Genomic DNA, 22,539 nt, shown 5'->3' with positions numbered 1-22,539 from the left:
TTGTGAGAGATGAGATGAGCAGGGAATCTTTCTCTCAGCAACCTTGTTGTTTTAACAGCAATGTGGCAGGTTTCCCTATCCTGTTGGAACCACATGTTTTCCACATTCAGTTCTTGCAGTTGTGGCCATAAATGCTGTGTCCTCATGTGGTGTAATGATCAGAGTCACTGTCACTGCTTTTCCAGTCTTGTTTTTAAAAATAATATAGCCCAATTACTCTGCTAGCCCAAAACCTTCACCAAACAATGAATCTTTCTGGATAAAGACACTTCTCATGGGCCATGCAAGGATACTCTGGGCCCCAAATCTGGCAAGTTTGTTTATTCACATAACCATTAAGCTAGAAGTGTGCCTCATCACTAAAGATTATTTTCTTATGAAAGTCACTATAGAATTCTTGTTTTGTGATTACCTGCTATGCAAATGTTTGATGCTTCAAATGGCCTGTAGACTTCAACTCCTGGACCGTAAAAGGATTCAAATTCAGATATTATGTCAAAATTCAATGCAAAGTGCTTTTTGGAATCACTAACTGTTGAGGACGGTGGCAAATTGACTTCACTCAACTTTTAGCAATGCTCTCACTGACAAGAGCGACATTCTCTACTGATCAACAAGAACAAGGACATCCAGCTGATTTGATGTTCACTTTCTATCCTGTGCCTTCAAATTTCCTTACCAGTCTCTGCACTGTTGACATATTAGCCACATTTTGCTAAGTAAAAATTACATTAAATCTTTGAACGGTCTCTGAAAAGCATGCCCCATACTTTAAGTCCACTTTCAAAATCTGGATGTTGATCCACTATGTATCATTCAATTTTAGCTGATAACAATATGCACAAATGCTGACTGACAACTAAAATTGGTAATCATGGCTGGTATTGCAGTTACCAATATCAAGAGAGACAATTGCTTAAATTTCAGGTCCAGCAACGTAACAAGCTGAAAGAAGTGCTTAATTAATAAATTGCATTCTTTATGGGACACCCTTATCACATACACTAATCTTCAAACTCTAACAATTTGTGAAGTGTGTAGTGTTATGTATTAATTTTAGGCAGTAGAATGCATTCATAACATTTCTTAATTATAAACTACCTCTAGTATCGCATATGAGGACAAGGGAAATCTTTTCGGACTGGCAAAGAGATGGTGTTGACATTCATTATTTCTGTAATGATATGTGCTGTGTGTAAACATCACTGCATTTTAAATTTTGGTACATCCTGTGAAATAATGTAAGTAAAATGTCAACTTGATCTGTGGAATGTTTTTTACATATTGTTAGTACATAAAACATTTCTTCACAATGTTTTAACTATTTTATCCACTAATTTATTAATGTAGGTGAGATATTGGTTTACAGCTTTATGTAAGAAGTGAAACAGCAATTAAATCCATGGGTGGAACAGATGGCTATTGCTTTCTGGAATTAAAAAGGGTTCTTCTAACTGGTTACCTACAAAGAGTAAAACAATGACATAATTTCAGGCACAAAGTAATGAAAGAATACCTGAGATGAGCCCAAACTGAAAACCAAAAGAACTGGCATTCATCAGGACAATGTAAACTCTTTATTCGTGCAAATGGTGAAAAATTTGAAGTACAAATTGTTGCAATAACCACACTAAACAAGTTTAGCACAAATTGACTTTTATCTATTCCTGCAGCCAAAGAAATTTATTTTAAAAAAAGAAGTGAAAAACTGCAGCAACTGCTGAGAACTTTATCGAGTTCACTTCCAGTTTAGGCTTTATATTATGTCATTTTAAAGTGGTTCTGAAAACTGCCATAATTATGTTAGATATATAAACATAGCATATAACAGAATATGAAAAAACAAGGCTTACATATATAAAATATAAGTACATACAGACATAAGTACATACAGACTGTAAAACATATTATGCTGCAGAGCAACATCCGATTGATCGAACTGAAAGTCAGGTGGTTTTAAAATGTTATGTGCCCAATGATTGCATGAGTGTAATTTATTACATTATAAGTATTCTTTGGGTTGAAGAGGATTTCTGTTTTCACATATCTGAAAATACCAAGTTGCATGTTTTCCAAATAAAAGGCTAAAATAGTTTATAGATTTAATAACAGCACAAAATAGTTGTAGTGGATGAGGTCTCCAGGTTGATGCTAATGCAAAGTTCACTTCGCTTGATATAGCAGAGACATACAGAAATATTCCTATAAATGAAACAATTACAGCAATAAAAAATAGTTTGCAGATGCACAAGGCACTTCCTCTAGTAGCAATCACAGAAATTATTGAATTACTGGAAACTGTTTACAAATACAACTACTGTACTATTCATAACAAGATCTACCTTCAAAAAGATGGATTAGCTATGGGCTTTCCAATAGGAGGTATATTGGCAGATATTTTTGTTAATTATTTGGAAAACAAATTATTCAAAGAAAACCCTGATACTAACAGTTGTTAGAGTATTACAAACATTATGTTGATGATGTTCTCATCTTATATGTGGCTCACAACAAGAAATGTCCTATCTGGAAATACCTTTAGCAAAACAAATAATACAACTAACTTGTAAGTCAAACACAGCTATTAATTTATTTAAAAAGAAAGATGATGAGACTTACCCAACAAAAGCGCTGGCAGGTCGATACACACACAAATAAACACAAACATACACACAAAACTCTAGCTTTCGCAACCAACGGTTGCCTCGTCAGGAAAGAGGGAAGGAGAAGAGAAGGAAAGACAAAAGGATTGGGTTTTAAGGGAGAGGGTAAGGAGTCATTCCAATCCCGGGAGCGGAAAGACTTACCTTAGGGGGAAAAAAGGACAGGTTTACACTCGCACACACACACATATATCCATCCACACATACACAGACACAAGCAGACATTTGTATGTCTGTGTATGTGTGGATGGATATGTGTGTGTGTGCGAGTGTAAACCTGTCCTTTTTTCCCCCTAAGGTAAGTCTTTCCGCTCCCGGGATTGGAATGACTCCTTACCCTCTCCCTTAAAACCCAATCCTTTTGTCTTTCCTTCTCTTCTCCTTCCCTCTTTCCTGACGAGGCAACCGTTGGTTGTGAAAGCTAGAGTTTTGTGTGTATGTTTGTGTTTATTTGTGTGTGTATCGACCTGCCAGCGCTTTTGTTGGGTAAGTCTCATCATCTTTCTTTTTAAATATATTTTTCCCACGTGGAATGTTTCCCTCTATTATATTCATACAGCTATTAATTTTTTAGATCTTTCAATTACTATGAATCAATGTATACATGTTTTTGGAATTCATCATAAACCTACATCTTCTAACATCATAATTCCTGTTGCATCATGTCATCCTGCTCAACATAAAAAGATATTCTTCTGTTTTGCAATAAATAGGCTCCTTAAACTGTCACTACATGCTAATGAGATAGAAAAGCCTGCTTAGTTGGGTGGTAATGTGCTTGCTTCCTTTGCAAGTGGGCCCGAGTTTGATTTCCGGCTGGTTGGGGATTTTTCTCCACTCATAGACTGGGTGTTCTGTTATCATCATTTCATCCTCATCACCAGCACACAACTTGCCCAGTATGGCATTTAATGAAATAAGACTTGCACTTGGCAGACAAACTTAACCGAACGGGTACTCCCGGCCAACGATGCCATACACTCATTTAATTTCATTTCAAGTAGAAAAGAAACTACATTAATTATGAAATACAACCCAGACTAACAATTATCACAGTGTGATCATTGATTAAATTTATAACTTCTTGAAACCTAAAAGGAATCAACTGACACAGTAGAGTTGCTACATAAAAAATAATAAGTGTTACTTTCTTTCTATGGTCAGGTCTCATACAGGCTTAGTGACCTCCTTTTTTTAAAAAAAAAAAAAACATAATGTACACATCATGTACAAATCACAATCTCCTCTGTTATATTTTTTAATACACAACATTAACAAAACACATGTCTTATACCAAAATAATAGCATATAAAAAATATATTACTCTATTGTAAGGCTAGTTACATCAGACAAATTGGAAGGAAGTTAAAATGTAATTCATAGATACACAAAATTAAAAAGAAAAAAAAAAACCATGGGAAATAAATCCCACCTTCACAGCTCACCTAATACAAGAGAATTACATGGTGCACAGTACTGAAAACAAGCTTGTAATCCTTTGTACAATGAAGAAGGAATACTTTGTGAACATACCAGTACATGAAGAATTAGAAATCTATGCCCACCTAAAAAAATTCAAGGAAAAGCTGCTCAGTGCGCAATGTACATATAAAAACACCAATTTCTTCAACTTCTGCCACCCCGTTACTGATAACTTCATTTATAGTTAGTCCACAAATTTGTTGCTGTATCTGTGTCTGTAAATATGCTCTGTAAGGAGTCCATGACAAGTCCAAGCTATGCTAACAACCTCTGCAGTTTCCTGGTGTTCAATTTTTGCATGTTAGAGGATATAATTCAACACAAGTCTGGGATGTCTGATCCACTGCAACTAGTTTATGCATTTATTAAATCTGCAAACTATGTTTAGCCTTTCATCCGTAAAAGATTCAACTTAGAATTTTTGAAATCCTCTTAAACCAAAAGAATGCTAATAATATAATTATAATATAATGTAAATGGATGGATAAAAAATCTACTCACCAAGCAGTGGATGGGGAACACAAACACAAAAGGGTTTAACTTTTTCAAGCTTTCAGAGACAGCGGCTACTTCTTCTGGCAGAAGAGTTGAAGGGAAGGAAGAGGGGTGAAGGAAAAGGACTGGTTTAGGGAAAGGGGTACAGTTCAGAAAAAATCACCCAGAACCCCAGGTCAGGGGGGGACTTACTGGACATGAGGTATACTCATGCGATCATTGGGTACATGCCATTTTAACCCAGCAGACTTGCACTTCTTTCAATTGGTCATTGCTCTACCGCACAATATAAATTTTATACTCTTATCTGTACTTGTATTAGAAATATACAAGCCTCGATTTTTCATCTTCTATTATTAAGTACAAAGTTTATGTAATTATCATAATTATGGCAGTTTTCAGAACCACTTGAAAATGGCATAATAAGAAGGCCAAAATCTGTAGTGGACTCAATAAAGTTCTCCAAAGCAACAAACAGTTGTTGAATCAGCACATGGAAAAACTAAATAAGGAAATTTGTGGCTGGAAAATCTTTTGAGGTTATGGCAGCTGTAAATGGATATTTTGCAGAAATTCTAGAATAACACATTGGAGATGGTATCCGCTCATTTGGGAAATATTGGATGGAATGCATTTTTGATATAAAACTATAGTTTTTCACTCCCAAAGAAATTTTCATTTTGCTCCCATGGATGTAACACAAGTATAAGTAGTAAAGCTCCCTTCTCTATCTTCTTTCTGCAACATTTTCTCATTACATTTATCTTTGATGCTTGTTAAACTGAGTATCAAGACAGTGGTGCACTTTATTAAAGTATATAAAAAGTAAACTTGCAGTTATAACTTCAAAAATTTCTTGCCTTGAATTGCTGACATTCAGTGCCAATGTTGTAAGATGATTTCTGCCACTAACAAGTTTCAATCACCTGTTCGTGAATGGTGCTGAGGCTTGTGGTGTGGTGTTGACCTCAGGTGTGGTGGGCGAGCACAGCTGTAGCTGGAGTCTGTGCTATAACACGGAGAGACAGGCCTTCGACAAGGAGCTTGACGAGAGCCACCCAACAGGTGGTGTGGTCTGTGCCGCCAGCCAGTAGCATTCGATGACTGACATTGACCCTGCAAATTAAGAAAAACACTATTCAACCGTCGTATATGATAATGGCTTGAGTCACATTTTGTTTGCTGCTCCTTGCTTGCTCCACGTGGTGTTTCTTCTGGTGCTGTAGCCATAAAATATAATCAATGGGTGGTTCAATAATGTTTTTAAAAAATTATATCATTTCATTTATTGTATGAAGACTTGACAGACTGTTGGCTCACGGAACTTTTCCTGACAGATTAGGGCTGTAATTAAATATGAAACTCAGTTTTTAAGAGTTGAGGCTTTGAAACCATGCAGTTGTACAGGTCAGCTTGTAATAGGGTTACCAACTCAAAATTATTGAAGGCAGGACAGTGTTTCACAAATAGCAGTATATTTAGAAAAAAAGACTGACAATTTATTTTAGAATCAATAAAATGTTATATTTTACATTTTGGAGTAATAAATATGTTCTAATCTCAATATCAGCAGGTAGGTCTAAGAACACATTGAAAACCTGCTATTGTGTTAAACAATGGTATTTGTTTGTTTCAGATACAATGCAGTTAGCGTGATGCACTTCGCAGTACTTACCAATGCCAATGGAGAATGTGCTGCTGAGAGAAGACTTGAATTGTTATCTTGAAGGATATGGCTATAAAATTCCTCATAAGACATCACCTTGAAACTGTACTTGAACATTAAAATTCCTTTGATAGTGTCCGTCAACAAATGATTCCTTTCTTTTGTCCATTGAGGAGGCATGAGAAATACACAGGTTCAGTACATGCACTGCATCTAGGACTCACAAGGAAAACTCGACAAATTTCTGAAAACCTTTTGACCCTTTTTATCAAAGACCAGCAATGTTGATCTAGTATACTGTTTTCTCCAGCATTGTAGATCTGGCACAATTCTTAATGTTGCAGAACTAAAAAGTTTTGAATCACTTATTTTCAAACCTTTGGTTTGTAAGTACTGAAGACATGGAAGAATGTCCTCAAAGCAAAGGTCGTTTAATCTGACATTTAAAGAACTTCAGTGCTTCCATTGGCTTCACCCAATTGCTAGGTATTTAGTGTAAGTTCATTGCAACAAGATACATTTTCCATGTACCCCTGGCTTCTGGAAAGGAATTCAAAGCTAGTCTGACTTTGAGAAGAATGAACATTTTTTTACTCAGTTTTCTTAAATTTCAAACAAAAGTTTATTCACAATTTTGTTTCCATGTCTTTATTAGATCACCAGGTTACAAAAAGAAAATTTTACTTGAAAATTTTGATAATGTTTATAGCTCATGCTCTTTTCCCATCAAACTATAATCTACAATTTGATTTCACCTTGACTGCCTGAATAAACATAGTTAATTGGCTCTGAGCACTATGCGACTTAACTTCTGAGGTCATCAGTCGCCTAGAACTTAGAACTAATTAAACCTAACTAACCTAAGGACATCACACACATCCATGCCCGAGGCAGGATTCGAACCTGCGACCGTAGCGGTCACGCGGTTCCAGACTGAAGTGCCTTTAACCACACGGCCACACCGACCGGCAAACATAGTTAATTGAAAGTACTTTGCATCATTAGCTGAGTTTGAATATCTGAAGCCATTTCCACCTGTTTCCACCTACCACTACACATAGTCTCTTTGAGCCACTATGCAGTTCCTTACAGAGAGTACTTTGTGTCAGTATTAGTGATTTTCTCTTCTATTACATTTGTGTATGGAGCACGGGATAATGACTATCTGTGTGTACCTCTACATGCCGGCCATGATCCTTGTGCATGATAAACAGTGAACTTTCATACAGTCTGTTCCAGAATAAAAGTCAAGTGCTGGCACACTGGACAGGAACGTTAGAGCAGAGAGGGCTGTGAAGAAGACGTCAGCCAATAGTAAGCTGACTGACCCCTCTATGAGACAACAACAAGACAGCAGTGGCATCTACATGAAGAGGACACAAGCGCCACACCACCTGGCTGCAGCCCAGTTCACTGACTTTGACAGTGGGGTCAAGATTAGACACTTGTATAGCAGCTGCTTAGGAGCTGTGTTATTTCACTTATATTAGAAATTGTATATACTGAAGAGATTTTCTTATTTTGTCTGTTGTCCTTTGGTTGTGACACATCATTGTAAAGTCTCAAAGTTAAATATTGTCATTTATCTTACTGTAATAAAAATTCATTAATACAATTTGCTTGAGTTGTTGTCTAGCAATCCGAGAAAGCAGGTTTGCTAGGCACCCATATTCGACAAGCAGGCAGGACAATACCCTGCTAAAGATGGTGTAGCAGCTACTGGCCAATGCTGCATGCCCAACAGAACAACAAACTACACCTACAGCTGTTCCAAGTGCTATGCCACCTTTTCACCAGTTTCATGAACAAGAAGAGGAATGGCTCGAGTGGTTGCAACAGTTTAAGCCTACATAATTCCTCACAATGTACTAGGTACTGTGAAACTCCCCTATTTATTGTCCATGGTAGGAAGTGTAGTTTTTCAACTCATCCAGAAACTATTTCCTAACACCGCTCCTAGTGAACTTTCCTATGATCTTGTTGTAGTAGATTCGCTAACTAACTATTATGACCAACAAGTGAATGTGGTAGCAGCTAGGTATCAATTCTTCAATTGCAAGAGAAGGTCAGAACAAACTTATCATGAGTGGATAACAGATTTGCAGGGTATGATGAGGAAATGCAAACTCAAATGTGCTTGTGGTGCTTTATATTCAGATGTTATGTTGTGTGATGCAATCATGCACAGTGTCACTGATGTCAGAGTTAGATAACAGATTTTGAAACAGTCTGATCCATCATTTCAGTATGCTGTGCAAATACTAGATCAATATGGTGCAGGTGCCGTGTCGGCCAATAACTTTGTGCAGCCACAAATTTGTCAGGTCGAGTCACCCCTTGCTCACGAAATTGGAAATTTGTGGTAAGGGCTATGGGACCAAACTGCTAAGGTCATCAGTCCCTATAGGCTTACACACTAATTAATCTAACTTACTAATTTATGCTAAGCACCACACACACACACACACACACACACACCCTAGGCAGGACTCAAACCTCCAATGGGGAGAGCCGTGTGAATCATGACAAGACACCTCAGACCGAGCGGCTACCTTGTGCGGCTCCCTTGCTCACAATTAGTCCATTAGGCAGCAGCAGCAACTTGCACGTGCCATACCGCTTTAACACTTCTCTGTGCCACACAAGCAATTCTCTAAACATGCGAATGGAATTAAGTCATACCCACAGTGCTATTCATGGCACAAAAGCCAAGACTGCCAATCAAGGCAAACACAGTGTTATGCTTGTGGCAAGAAAGGATATGTATAATCCATATGATTGCAATGGAACAAACATAAGAATTCTGCCCACTCACAAATCTAGTCACAAAGCCCATGTCATCAATGTCTTGTATTCAAAGCTTCCTGCAGGCATTAGCAAAACTAGCAAGTGAACAGTTTCTTCAGTGCTCTGCCAGTCCAACAAGCTTTTTGTTCATTTGCATATTAATGGAAAACAGGTGCCTCTGTTACAGTGCTAAATCGTAACACATATGAACTATTAGGCTCCCCACACCTGTATAAACTAGCATGCACCTGATGGCTTATATCAGACAAGACATTCCCGTTCTTGGAAAATGTACTTTGCCTGGCCTGCCATGTATCACTCACATACATGAACTGTAACTTTCACTGTGCTACAATCACATTGTGAGAACATATTTGGCCTTGATTAATTTGATTTGTTTGGCTTTCAAATTCAGGACAATGTGTTGTCAGTGTCTGCATTCAATGCTAAAGGCAGTGTAGTTAGCTTGCTGAAAGAATTCCCTGTACTCTTTTCTGAAGGTTTAGGCAAGACTAATAATTTTGTTGCTCATTACTATGAAAGGCAATGCTCAGCTGAGATTTTTCCAGGCCAGAACTGTTCCCATTGCATTATGGGACAAAGTCACTGCTGAACATAAAGAATTGCAATATAGTACAGCTATTGTGCCCATACAAGCTAGTCAGTTGGCAAGTCCAATGGTTTTGCTCCCCAAAACTTCACTTCAAATTCACTTCTGTGTTGACTTTAGGTCTATAGTCAACCCACAAACTGTGATTGATACATATCCATTGCCACGCCAAGAGGATCTCATGGACAGATTAGGCACTGGTTGCTACTTTTCAAAAATTGTCAATTACCTCTTGATGAAGAATCTCAAAGATTGTGTGTAGTTAACACTCATTTAGGCTTGTTTAAATATTTATGTATGCCTTTTGGCAGTGCTTCTGCACCCATTTTCCAACAGTATTTAGAACAGCTGACTGCTTAAGTACCAAACTGTTAAAACTATTTTGATGATATTGTCATAGCAGGTCATGCACCTGAAGAACACGTTGCAAATCTGTGTGCTTTGTTTCATGTGTTATCTGGTGCAGGCCTAAAGTGTGATTTTTTTTTAAACAGGAGTTACAGTATCTTGGTCATGTCATAAACTGTCAAGGTGTACATCCTCTTTAGTCACATTTGTTAGCCATACGTGACCTGCCAGTTCCTCACAATGTCACAGAATTGCAGTCGGTTTTAGGAAAAATGAACTATTATATCTGGTTCATACCAAACACTGTACAAATCACCATTCCATTGCAATGCTTGTGTCATAAGAATGTCCTCTTTGTCTGGACAGAGAAGTGCCAAGAAGCTTTTCAAAAACTTAAAGATGCATTGCTCTGTGTTCAATGATTGGTTCACTTTGATCCTGACAAACCAGTTGTGTTGCAAGTTGACGCTTCCTCTTATGGAATTGGTGCAGCGCTTTTGCACAGAATTGGTGATAAAGACAGGCCTATTACTTTCACATCAAAAGTGTTATCCAAAGCTCAGTGGACCTATTCACAAATAGAGAAAGAGGCACTGGCTATTGTGTATGGTGTCACCAAATTCCACAATTATTCAACAGCAGAAAATTCTACTTAGTAATGGATCACAAGCCACTGCAGTCCTTGTTTCATCTGATGAAGCTGGTTCCTGTATGAACTTCCAAAAATTGCAAAGATGGGCTTTGTTGTTGTCTCAATATCAGTATGAGATTGTGTATCATCTGACAGCTAAACATGATAATGTGAATGCACTTTTACATCTTCTGATTGGCCCTGATACAGACTTTGACACTTTTGCTGCATCTTGTAGTCACATCAATGCTTGGGATTCTGAATTGCTTCAATCCTTTCATCTGGACTGTAGGAAAATGGCACAGGCCATGGTAGCTGATTCAAATTTGAGCAATTTGCTGAAATATGTTCACATATCTTGGCCTCGCTCATTGCATAGTATAAAGAACTCTGTAGTGTGCAGATACTTTGCACATCAGCATAGCCTCACTATACAGCAAGGTGTGATTCTTGTTCAAAATGACAGTGGACAGTCATGTGTGTTGATTCCCAAAGCTTTGCAAAATGAAGTGTTGCAGTTACTTCACCAAGGGCGCTGGGAGATCGTTTGTACGAAACAGTTAGCAAGTGATACTGTATTTAGCAGGGTATGGACACCCAAATAGAACAGATGATGTCACAGTGTCAAGCATGTGTGGAAAATCAGTCTGCTCCACCACAAAAATTCTCTATTTGGCCTCAGTCACAATTGCCATGGCAATGTGTGCACATAGACTTTGCAGGACCTTTATGGAGCACTTGTTGATTGATTGTGATAGACTCATACAGCAAGTTTCCTTTTGCTGTGCCAATGAAATTGACATCATGTAGCACAATTCAAGTGTTGTCCTCTATTTTTTGTGTTGAAGGTTTACCTTAAGTCATAGTGTCGGACAACAGCCCTCAGTTCACATCAGATGAATTTGAAACATTCTGTGAAAGCAAGTTGGATACAGCACCTTCTAGTGCACCATTCCATCCACAGGCAAACTGTTAAGTGGAACGTTTTGTCAGGATATTCAAGCACCAGATGGCCAAATTTTGCAATGCAGACACCAGGGATCAAGCATTGCAACTTTTTCTCACCTCATATTGTTCACATCCACGAGATGGACCATTGCAGGCAGAATTGCTTCACAGCCACTGCTATCAGACACTGCTTCGCCCTCCTCAGCATCCGGAACTGAAGGAAGGCCACAAGTATCACTTTACACCATATGATATTGTGTTTTTCAGGATTTTTTGCAGCAGCAGAAGATGGGTGCAAGATGAGATCCTTCGTCGCCTTGGCACTTGCATGTCACTCATTTCAGGCCCAGATGGACTGCAGTGCTGACATCACAATCAAATTCGCCACTGTCATGTGAATGGCGATCCTTCTGTGTCTCTCTCCCCACATTCACAGATCCTGAGGACAGTGAGGCCACAGCAGCTGCCAGAGGGTGCCATCACGACACCGTGGGACGACCTCATGGAGACAGAGCCTTTGCCTATTCTTGTCCTACTGATGGAGCTAGACGCACGCACTCTGCAGCAGCCATCACTTTCTACATCTGGTAATGGGCCTCAGGAGGCGGACACGTACCCTCCTGGCCATTTTCCAGGTGACTTTTCCACTAGTGCGAAAGCCAGATGGCGAGGTATGATCTGAAGCCTGATGACCCCTGCAGCCAAAGCTTCCAGTCCAGTGCCACATCCACGATCCTGTCTCCCCTCCCACTGTTGAGCTCCTTATACGATGACAGTCTGTCACATTGGGGGGGGGGGGGAATGTTCCGGCGTAAAAGTCATGCACCGGTATGTCGGATAGAAACGTTGGAGCAGATAGGGGTGTGAAGACCTCAGCCAATAGTATGATGACCAACCCCTCTCTAGGACAACGAGACAGCAGCGGCATCTACATGAAGAGGACATAAGTGCTGTGCTGTCTGGCCATGGCCCAATTTGCTGACTTCAACAGCAGGTTTAAGGCACTTGTGTAGCAGCAACAAAAGAACTGTATTATTTCACGTGTATTAGGAATTGTATATACTGAAGAGATTTTCTTATTTTGCCTGAACCCATTGCCTGCGGCACATTATTGTAAATTCTCAAAGTGTGTTGTCATTTATCTTACTGTAATAAAAATTCATTAATACAATTTGCTTGAATTGTTGTCTAGTGATCCAAGAAAGCAGGTTTCCTAGGCACCCCATATTCAATAAGTAGGTGGGACACAACACAATCTTTCTCAATTAACTGTTCTCTGAATTTACCCAACATAGTTTTGCAGGAACAATGTCAATTTTCTCTCAAAGATTCTCATTTAAGTTCTTTGTTATGCTGACCTGTTACACTCCTAGAAATATGTGTCTCTTAAGTAATTCTCTCTCTCTCTCTCTCTCTCTCTATCTATCTATCTATCTAAAAACCAAAGATGATGCGACTTACCAAATGAAAGTGCTGGCAGGTCGACAGACACACAAACGAACACAAACATACACACTAAATTCAAGCTTTCGCAACAAACTGTTGCCTCATCAGGAAAGAGGGAAGGAGAGGGAAAGACGAAAGGATGATCTATCTATCTATCTATCTCTCTAATAATTAGAAATGAAGCTTTGAGAGATGAAATGAAGAGGGTAGTGAAGAAAAATTAGACAAAAATACAAATTCTTGGGTAACACAATTTGATTAATGAAAGGATAAAGTAAAATGTAGCAAATGAAAGAAGCCAAAGTGGAATACAGGCACCTAAACAATAACACTGACTGGAATTGCAAAGTGGCAAATCAGGAGAGGCAGAGGAAAAAATGCAGAGCAGTAGATGACACTTACAGGAAATTAAAGAAGCTCATGGATAATGGGGACACAACTGTATAAACAAAGAGTTTAGATAGCTAAGGGAATATTTAGAGTTGCTACATAAAGGAAAGGAACTTTATGACAGTACTATGGTAAAGGAAGAGGAAATGGGTGATGATGTGCTTATATGTGTGCATACCATTAAACCATCAGTTTGATAACTCATGATTGCAAAACACTAACCCAATTTATCTACACGTGCACAGAGATGATACTGTTTGTATACTTGTCAGATTTCACTTTCCACAATGCTGGAAGCTATATACAAACCTGAAAGGAGTAAGAGACATATTGTAGAGGATTGGTAAGTAGTTCTATTACATATTTCTGCAATAAATAATTCAAGCTTGTAAAAGAAACAAATAAATAGCTGCCGTGTCATTTGCCTGGACTTCAACATTTTTGTTGAATGTTTATACAGCTGACTAGTAATAAGTATTAAACATATAATCAAACTACTTTCCCAACTGTGATTTGAACACATGATACCTTTCATCTGTCTTTCTTGATGTACTCATATCCTGTGGCATCACTGTATCAGTTGTTTGCATGTCCCCAAATTGCAAAGTCTCAGCAGAAATTGCTGTGTATTGTACAATCTCACCCTTACCCTGTACAATATATTGTGCAGTATTATGGAGCAAGTGTCAATATCTTTACAGCTATGCGGCCTTATCCAATATACTGAGGAAACCAATGCTACTCTCTGAAAATTGGATGGGTGGATCACTAACGAAGAGGTACTGAACTGAATTGAGGAAAAAGAACTTTATAATACAACTTGACTAAAAGAAGAAAACTGTTATTTTGGGGGAGGGGGGGGGGAGGGAGGGGGAGACCAAGGCTTGAAAGTAGTAAGCAAGTCCATATGGATGTAGGGTGCAGTAGTTATCCAGAGATGAAAATAATTGCACAAGATAGACTACCATGGAGGGCTGCATCAAACCAGTCTTCAGACTGATGGCTACTAAAAAATAAATAGCACGTTACCTGCAGAGGCCCTTGTTCACCATGGTCAACGGCACCATCATAGGGGCAGTTGGAATCACTGCATGAGCAACACGTATCACTGCTGCAGCTCCCCCGGTCTTCATCCCAGCTGCCGGCTGTCGTAGAACCGTGCCACCTTTCACAGTCACTGTAGTCAGAGTCTGCACAGGCTGGCTGGCCACTGGGAATGCCTGCACAAAGAAAGATTACATTATTGTGTAATAGAAACATTTTTTCTGTGTTAAGACTTCAAGAATCCATTGTGTGTCTACTACATGTGTGTCAGAATTTGCAGCCTTAGCTTTAAAATTGTAAGTTGCATCACATCTTATGCTGAACTTTGCTTCTTATTTTGTGGGTAAATGGCTCTGATTTTAGAAACTCTAGTAATTTTTCCTGAAATTGTGTAAGTACTTTCCAGTCAGATAGTCACTGTCTTTTCTTATACAGATGTCAGCTGTGTTTGTGGTTATATAGTCTGGTCCTTCCTGTGTGCACAATTTTCTTCTTTTTTTCTTGATCCTTTGCCCTGTATTGCACAGGGTTGGCATAGTTAGTTTAAGTTGTGGCCAGATGCCCTTATTGTCACCTTCCTGCACAGGATGGGATATGTGTACCCCAACTGTCTGTGTGTAGTATTATTCATGTGAAAGCAAGCAGAAGTCTTAAATGTTCTTCCTGTGTGTGCATTTACTTGAAATATCCCAGATTTCACATGACAGTGGAGAAACATTCCATGATAGAATTTATAGACAATGTTTATCAACTTGTTTCTGATGGTTGAGGTTCCACAACAGTCAACAGCTTTCTGCTTATTTCACTGTAGTTTAACTATTTGGCCAAAAATAAAATGCTATTTCATGAAAGAAATGAATGTTTTCTGTTTGAATGAATGAGTATTGTCTTTATGGAGTTTGGAATATTAAGAGAGAGGTATTGAAAGAGTGTAGCTTTGAACCAGGTAATGCGGTTTTGTTGGATCGCATAGTTTGTAAGAACATTTTCCTTAACCCTTTCACTACCACTGGGACGTATATTTCCCATGATAGTTTATCAGAGAACCAATGGAAATCTGCTGCATGTTATTGCTAAGTATCACTGTCTGACTACCAAAAGGAAGCCCATTAATTGTTTGCAGAATTCTTATAATTACCAAGTGCACCTGTAGGTTGTGCTATCTTCAAGATTCATTGTTAACCCTCTGTTCACCAAATGTCTTACTCCTTATTATTCAGTATCATAAATGTCTCATATTTTATTTCATTAATTACAGTATTTTTATCATTTGAATTAATGGAAACCAAGTGCACCTGTAGGTTGTGCTATCTTCAAGATTCATTGTTAACCCTCTGTTCACTAAATGTTTTACTCCTTATTATTCATATCATAAATGTCTCATATTTTATTTCATTAACTACAGTATTTTTATGATTTGAATTAATGGAAATTACCATATTTACTTGAGTATAAGAAGGTCCCCTTTTTTAAAGGCTGCTTGAGAGAATTTTATTCCTAACAAGTTCTGACTCATCAAAATTACAAACAGTTTTAATAATATAAAGCTTTTGTCCAAAAAGGTTAACATTATACCCATTCTCAACTTATCCCACTTATTGATTACCTACATTTTGATAATACAAGAGAAATAAAATAAAACAAAAAAAAATGGTTTACACTAATTCTTATTTTCACATTCCTTTTGCTTACTCAGCCAGTTATCTATGGTATCACTATTTTTCATCATTAATGTCATCACTGGTATCAACGTCTGGGATGATATTTTCATCTGACCAATGTGTATTTCTAAATATGAGCAGCAATCAAAATTTATAATCTTGGTTGTCACAAATATTTGGTTGGTGTTTTTTTCTTTCTTTATTTATTTTTTCTTCAGAATGTGTCATGTTATCTGAGGTTGGGGTTACAGTGGAACCTGAGTACACAGCTATTTCGTCTGAATAAGTAGTGAATTTAACATCTATATTGATGTGACAATTTGACAATATTCCTTCATCTCTTGCTTCCAAACATGTCTTCTGCCTCGTGCTCTCTCATTGGCTGTGTAGAACCAGCAGCTGACACACCATACCTGATGGCAAGCTTTGACATCATTGCTGCATGAAACATGTAAGTACACCACTTGCTTCCATTTAGATGTTTACTGTCTCCTGCAGATATGTATACTGTTGCTGAAAAAGTCACTTCAGTTCCTGCTACAAATGGAATGGCAGTGAGCACGGAAACAGATTTAGTTGCTATCTCTTCTTCATCACTACTATGAAAATACTTAGGTTTTGCTTTTGCTAATGTATAATACATTTTGGTAAAATTCATGTTACACCTTGTTCAGTGGAGTTAATTAACAACTATTACTTTTGTGAAAGATTTTTCCAATCAATCCAGACTAACAATTAACAATAATTCATTCTTCAAAAAATAATAGTGTCATGGAGCTCATGTTATCAACATCTTTAGCTTGTGTAGCAGGAACAACATCAGTCAGTCTGTATTCCACAGCTGATGAATCCCAGTTGGTCACAGCACATATTTGTCACACATCAAATAAAAAACAACAACAACAACAAGGATCAAGTCCTTGAGAAAGAATTAAGTAAGCTAAATAATAGTCTATTAAAACAAACAGTAATCAAATTAGACATTGGCTGTGATAGCACCAGCAGCAGGAATATAAACACTAGTGTCAGCAATTTTGTGATGCTATATAACCTTTCCTTATTCTTCAAAATAAATCTGCATATAACCTCAATTTCCAAAGCTTCATCTGTATATGTAATATGACACTTATATTAATCTATTACACTATATAAAAATGTCGAAAACAGCAGCAATAGTTTATTTAGTTTATTCTGTGAATGTAAAATGACCCTTTATTTTTCAAATGATAGACCTGGGAAAAATCCTAGTCTTATAATTAGGTAAATGTGGTATTTAATTTTTACCTAAGTCATTTACTCATGAAGCACTGACATGTTGGGGACATCGAACAAAAATCTTATGCACCTAGTGTCAAAATGCTTTGTGCAAAGATTGCTTAACACTGTATCACAGATAAGAGGATGGATATGACTGTCACAGAAGATACTCAAATTCTAATCATAAATAGTCCAAGTATTTTGCTGAAAATATATATCATAAATGAAAGTACGAGATGATCATTTATTTCATTATCACTGAGATGTATAGATCTCACAACAAAACTACAGTGGAACACACATGTCCCATCCACCCCCTGCAGCAGGGATGGAGGTTATGTTGGCTTTTTTTAACCCCAGTGTATCCTGAGTCTTAAAACAGCTCAAGAGAGCTGGTTTCTAAAATATATGATTATCAGTTTTTTTATTCTTATTATTTCCTGTAGTAAACTTAGAAATCAACAAAGTTTGAAAAGTTTTGACTCCCTGGGTTTCAAGATACAAAGAATCAAAATATTACATTAAATAGCCAATAGAAGAAAACTTAGACAGTCTACCATCTACTGCTCAAAAAGTGATAAGTGGTTGAACACTACAAAAAGTCACCAACATCCTTCTATCAGTGTTAATTTTTTTAAAACTCTGCTCAAACATCATGTCACAATCAAGGATCATACCACTATTTGGGCATTGTGAACAGTCAGTGCTAAACAGTGAAAACTCTGTTTTCATGTTAATTTCTCAAGAGATACAGGCAGATAAAGGTGTAATGTGTAGACACAGTCAACAGTTCAGCTACTTTCTAGTTTTATTGTAAACTATGAATGAATTGTTAAGTTGTAAGTTTTCTCCTTATATGATATCACAAGTTTGTTGTGGCTCCTCCTGTTCTTAATCTTTTAAAGCAAACAGAGCATTGTATACCACTGATGCTGCACTTTGTAAAATACTTCCAGACTAGGGATGGTGCCATTCTGTATAATGACTAATGTCTGATGATGAAAGTGTGAAAATGATGGGGCAAGTCTTGCATACTGCACGTACATATGTATCATCTAGTAGACCACACTGCATGGTAACAGGTACATTATTATTCTCAGCAATGCTATACCAATTCTTATGCCAAGTGTTTGCTGCTCGTTTCTGTTGGCATTATTATCAAAACAACACTGATTGCTTTTCTCATTTTCTACAACAACACAATATTTCAAAGCAATGGAAATTTTATGAATAAAAAGTATTCATTTTTAGAAAATGTTAATTTCAAAGTCAAATAATTTAGCACTGCTGCTATAGCTAATTGATATTTCAGTTTTTTACACAGTAAAAAATAAAAAAAATCCATGTTTCACATGGAAGAAACAAATATCGAAAAATACCATTCATTCAGAATTATAATACCAGTGCTGGTTTTAACTGGGCAGTTTATCCCATCCCTACACTTCAGTGAAAAACAAAACAGCAGGAAATATTTTTTTCATATGGTTACTTCTAACTAGGATGTTAATTAAAGTAACCATATGTTAATGTTTTACGTTACTGTATGGCATAAAGCTCTGTCCATCACATAGAGGAGTTTATTTGTCAAGAAGTTTCACTACTGTCAACATTACACTGCACAGTGAACACCACACAATAGTTACTGGTTAGTCAATGTTTCACTCAGCTTTCTGTGATCTGATTAAAGGAATCCAGCTCCTAAACTGAAAATATAAACTAATGGTGCTTCTTCTGTATAGAGCACACCAACTACTATAGATGATTCAGGATTTTTCTGAAATTCAAAAGCATTTTTGTGTTCACATGGACAGTTGCCAAGACTGCTTTGAGGCAACCTGTTGACATTCTAGTGCAATGGAAAAAAATGGTTTTGTGTACCTAAATCTTTCATCATCTGCTGGGCAATGTTCTGGTGGCATAATCGTGATGACAGATGCTCTGAAGCTAAGCTTGGTAAGGATGACTGAACACCTCTGTCGATCGCATTATATCCTCCACTTCCATGCTGTGACCCTGTTGCTAAAGCAGACAAAAAGTAATATCAAAATATACATTGGTATACACTGTTTGTTCATACTGCTAAACAGATTATTTTAAAATTAATTGTAACTAAACACTGAATTTATGGTATTTGGATTACAGCCAGAGCAATATGTTTCAGTGTAGAATACCTTGTTATTTCTTTTTATGTCATACTGTTATGAACTTACATGTGCATTTTGAAATGAAAAAATATGTTCAACTATTGACTGAAAGTTAATGTTGTGGAGAAATAAATATTACATAATTTACAGGACTTTAGATACCCCTTGAATATTCCTATGTACTTCTTTACAGTTCATTCACACAAAGAATTTTATCCCCTTCCTACATTATGTTGTTCATTCCAAAAATGTGTGCTTTATTTTCTTTGACAGAAATAACACAACAGTGTGGTGAAATGTTTGAACCATGCCCACTAAAAACTGATTAGTACATGTAAAAGTCTAATAGTACAATAAATTATTATCGTAAGTTAAGATCATCAACATAAAAGATATTTTGAGTGAAACATACTATGATAAGTGGTTGTATTATATGTTGATAAGCTGAAAGATTTAAAATTTCTGACTGATAAGCTTATGGAGGATTTGGTGAAATAGCTTTTGAATTTTATTACCCTAACATAGAACTTACTAGCACTAACTGTTGTGCATTATCCAGTGGATGGCATGACAATGTAGTAATTTTTATGAAAAGTTAGCTTGTCTTGTTTCGCTGATGCTTTTCTCATATTTAAGAGCACTATACAACAATCTGTCCTTTAAAGAAGAGATATATAATGATTTCTTTTTCTTTTTTTCATCTGTTTACCTCAGGATATCATATGAACCCAGGTTTTACTACCGGTATCATTTTTTGTATATTTTCCAGTCTGACTTCTTCAAAATTTTTATCCTCTAGGGGACCTTCTAGAGCCATGGAAGTTATTCCCTAATGTCTCAACATACATAAGCAAAGGCTTCTGTGGCCGTTGTCACTATGAATAAAATTCTTCATGGTATGTGACCACACTGTTAATAAGTAAAAACAATTTGGCCAGCATGCAAAAGGCCTTCCTTGGGGTGTTCGGTTGTATTTTATTGTCAGTCTTAATACATGTGCTATAACCCTGTTGCTCCTTCCAGTTAGTTTTTTACACATGTTCCTTTCATCACCAATTCTGTGGAGAACCTCTTCATTTCTTATTTTACAAGTCCACTTAATTTACAGCATTCTTCTGTAAAACTGTGTCTCACATGCTTTGATTATTTCCTTTTTCAGTTTTCCCACAATCTACAATTCACTTCCATACAATTCTGTACTCCATTAGAAACTTCTTTCTCCAACTATGGCCTATGTTTGATACTAGTAAACTTACTTTGGCAAAGAATGTGTCATTAATGTCCTTTCTGCTGTCCCTTAATATTTGCATGTTTCTTTGGTTTAACTCTCCATCTGTATTCTGTGTGCTGTAAATGGTTCAACCCATTCAGCAGGACCTGTCATTCTTCATAACTTCAGAGTTGACAGCAGTGTGATTGGTATCTTTTTACTCTGAATTTTAATCCCACTTCTAAATTTTTCTTTTACTTCCTTTATTGTTTCTTCAATACAGAGGCCAAAAAATAGAGGAGAGAGTCTGCATCCCTGACTTACATTCATTTTAAACTGAGCACTTCTATTGTGGTCTTCCATTCTAATTATTCCCTCATGTGTCTTATACATTATGTATACCAGAATGAAAAATACTCGTATCATAGCACAAGAAGATGACTATGTCCTGGGCAAAGTTAGGGGTATAAAAGAAGGGAACTAGCTTTTCAACTCATCTGGCAGCTTCAAAGACATTTAAATCAAAACGTCTTGACATATTCATTCTTTTTTACTTGTTGCTATTTATACTCAGGTAAAGTAATATAATGCATCATGTAGTCCCTTCTTTTTCTTCCTTAGTTCTGCCTAGGACATATTCACCTTTTTTGTGCTATATCAGAGCATTTTTCATTCTGATTCCCAACCTTTACTGTACCATAATTTTGACATTAGATGGCCATAACTTAGCAACCAATGCAGATTTCTGTTGATGCAGGTAACGACTGATCTGTTACAGGTCTTTTTATTGTCTTTCAAACCATGTTGCTTATACTGTGGCAGTAGATCAAGTTTTCACAAAACAGTGGGATGACCATCAATTGCATGTATTTGTCTACCTTCTTACAGAATTTGAACCAATTTGTACAAGTTTGAAACATAAAGCAGTGCACATAAAAAAAAGGAAGAGGTTTTTGCATGTAGAACCTGAATTAAGCTAGATTTTTGAAAGCAGGTTTTCAATTTTATTGTAAGAATGGCTTTTTTATTTATTTGATTCATGTTAGACCATTTCCATACATTCAGATAATGTAAGAACGAATTTTACATTCTTCATTTAGCTTGACATTAAACCATCGTATCTGGATAATGGATAAGATTATTGGATTAAAAATTTTTTTTTTTGACTTTATCCATTTATATACCTTCATGCAGAGTTTGAAATGATTCATACAAGTTTAAAGCATAGAAGTGGCACACTTAAAACCTCTCGGAAAATCATGTTTCTTGCACATTTTTGCAAGTAAAATAGTGCACATACATATGGTGTCATTAGCTGAGAAATACTTTTAGCCAAGTTAAAGTCTTTTGCAAAAGGAGATAATCTGATTCATTGTTCAAACCTAGCTTAACATACCGGGTGATCAAAAAGTCAGTATAAATTTGAAAACTTAATAAACCACGGAATAATGTAGATAGAGAGGTAAAAATTGACACACATGCTTGGAATGACATGGGGTTTTATTAGAGAAAAAAAAAAAAAAACATCCCATATTGCTAGACGCGTGAAAGATCTCTTGCGCGCTTCGTTTGGTGATGATCATGTGCTCAGCTGCCACTTTCGTCAGCTTGGCATCCCAGGTCCCCAGACCTCAGTCCGTGCGATTATTGGCTTTGGGGTTACCTGAAGTTGCCAGTGTATCGTGATCGACCGACATCTCTAGGGATGCTGAAAGACAACATCCGACGCCAATGCCTCACCAGAACTCCGAACATGC

General features: G+C 37.1%; 1 protein-coding gene across 1 annotated transcript in view; it reads right to left on the bottom strand.

The window, feature by feature from the left end:
- The window catches only part of LOC126101353 (protein sax-3-like), a 95,062-nt gene that overhangs the window by 5,001 nt on the left and 67,522 nt on the right, over nucleotides 1-22,539 (bottom strand). Inside the window, exons 19-21 of the mRNA XM_049912022.1 lie at nucleotides 19,307-19,447; nucleotides 14,496-14,686; nucleotides 5,567-5,756 (exon numbers count right to left, since the gene is read on the bottom strand). Coding sequence (XP_049767979.1) covers nucleotides 5,567-5,756; nucleotides 14,496-14,686; nucleotides 19,307-19,447 — 522 coding nt within the window. The remainder of the gene's footprint in view (nucleotides 1-5,566; nucleotides 5,757-14,495; nucleotides 14,687-19,306; nucleotides 19,448-22,539) is intronic.

This window comes from Schistocerca cancellata, chromosome 9 (assembly GCF_023864275.1).
Source record: "Schistocerca cancellata isolate TAMUIC-IGC-003103 chromosome 9, iqSchCanc2.1, whole genome shotgun sequence".
NCBI lineage: Eukaryota > Metazoa > Arthropoda > Insecta > Orthoptera > Acrididae > Schistocerca > Schistocerca cancellata.
Note: the sequence above shows the minus strand (reverse complement) of the source record. Positions and strands in the feature narration are given on the sequence as shown.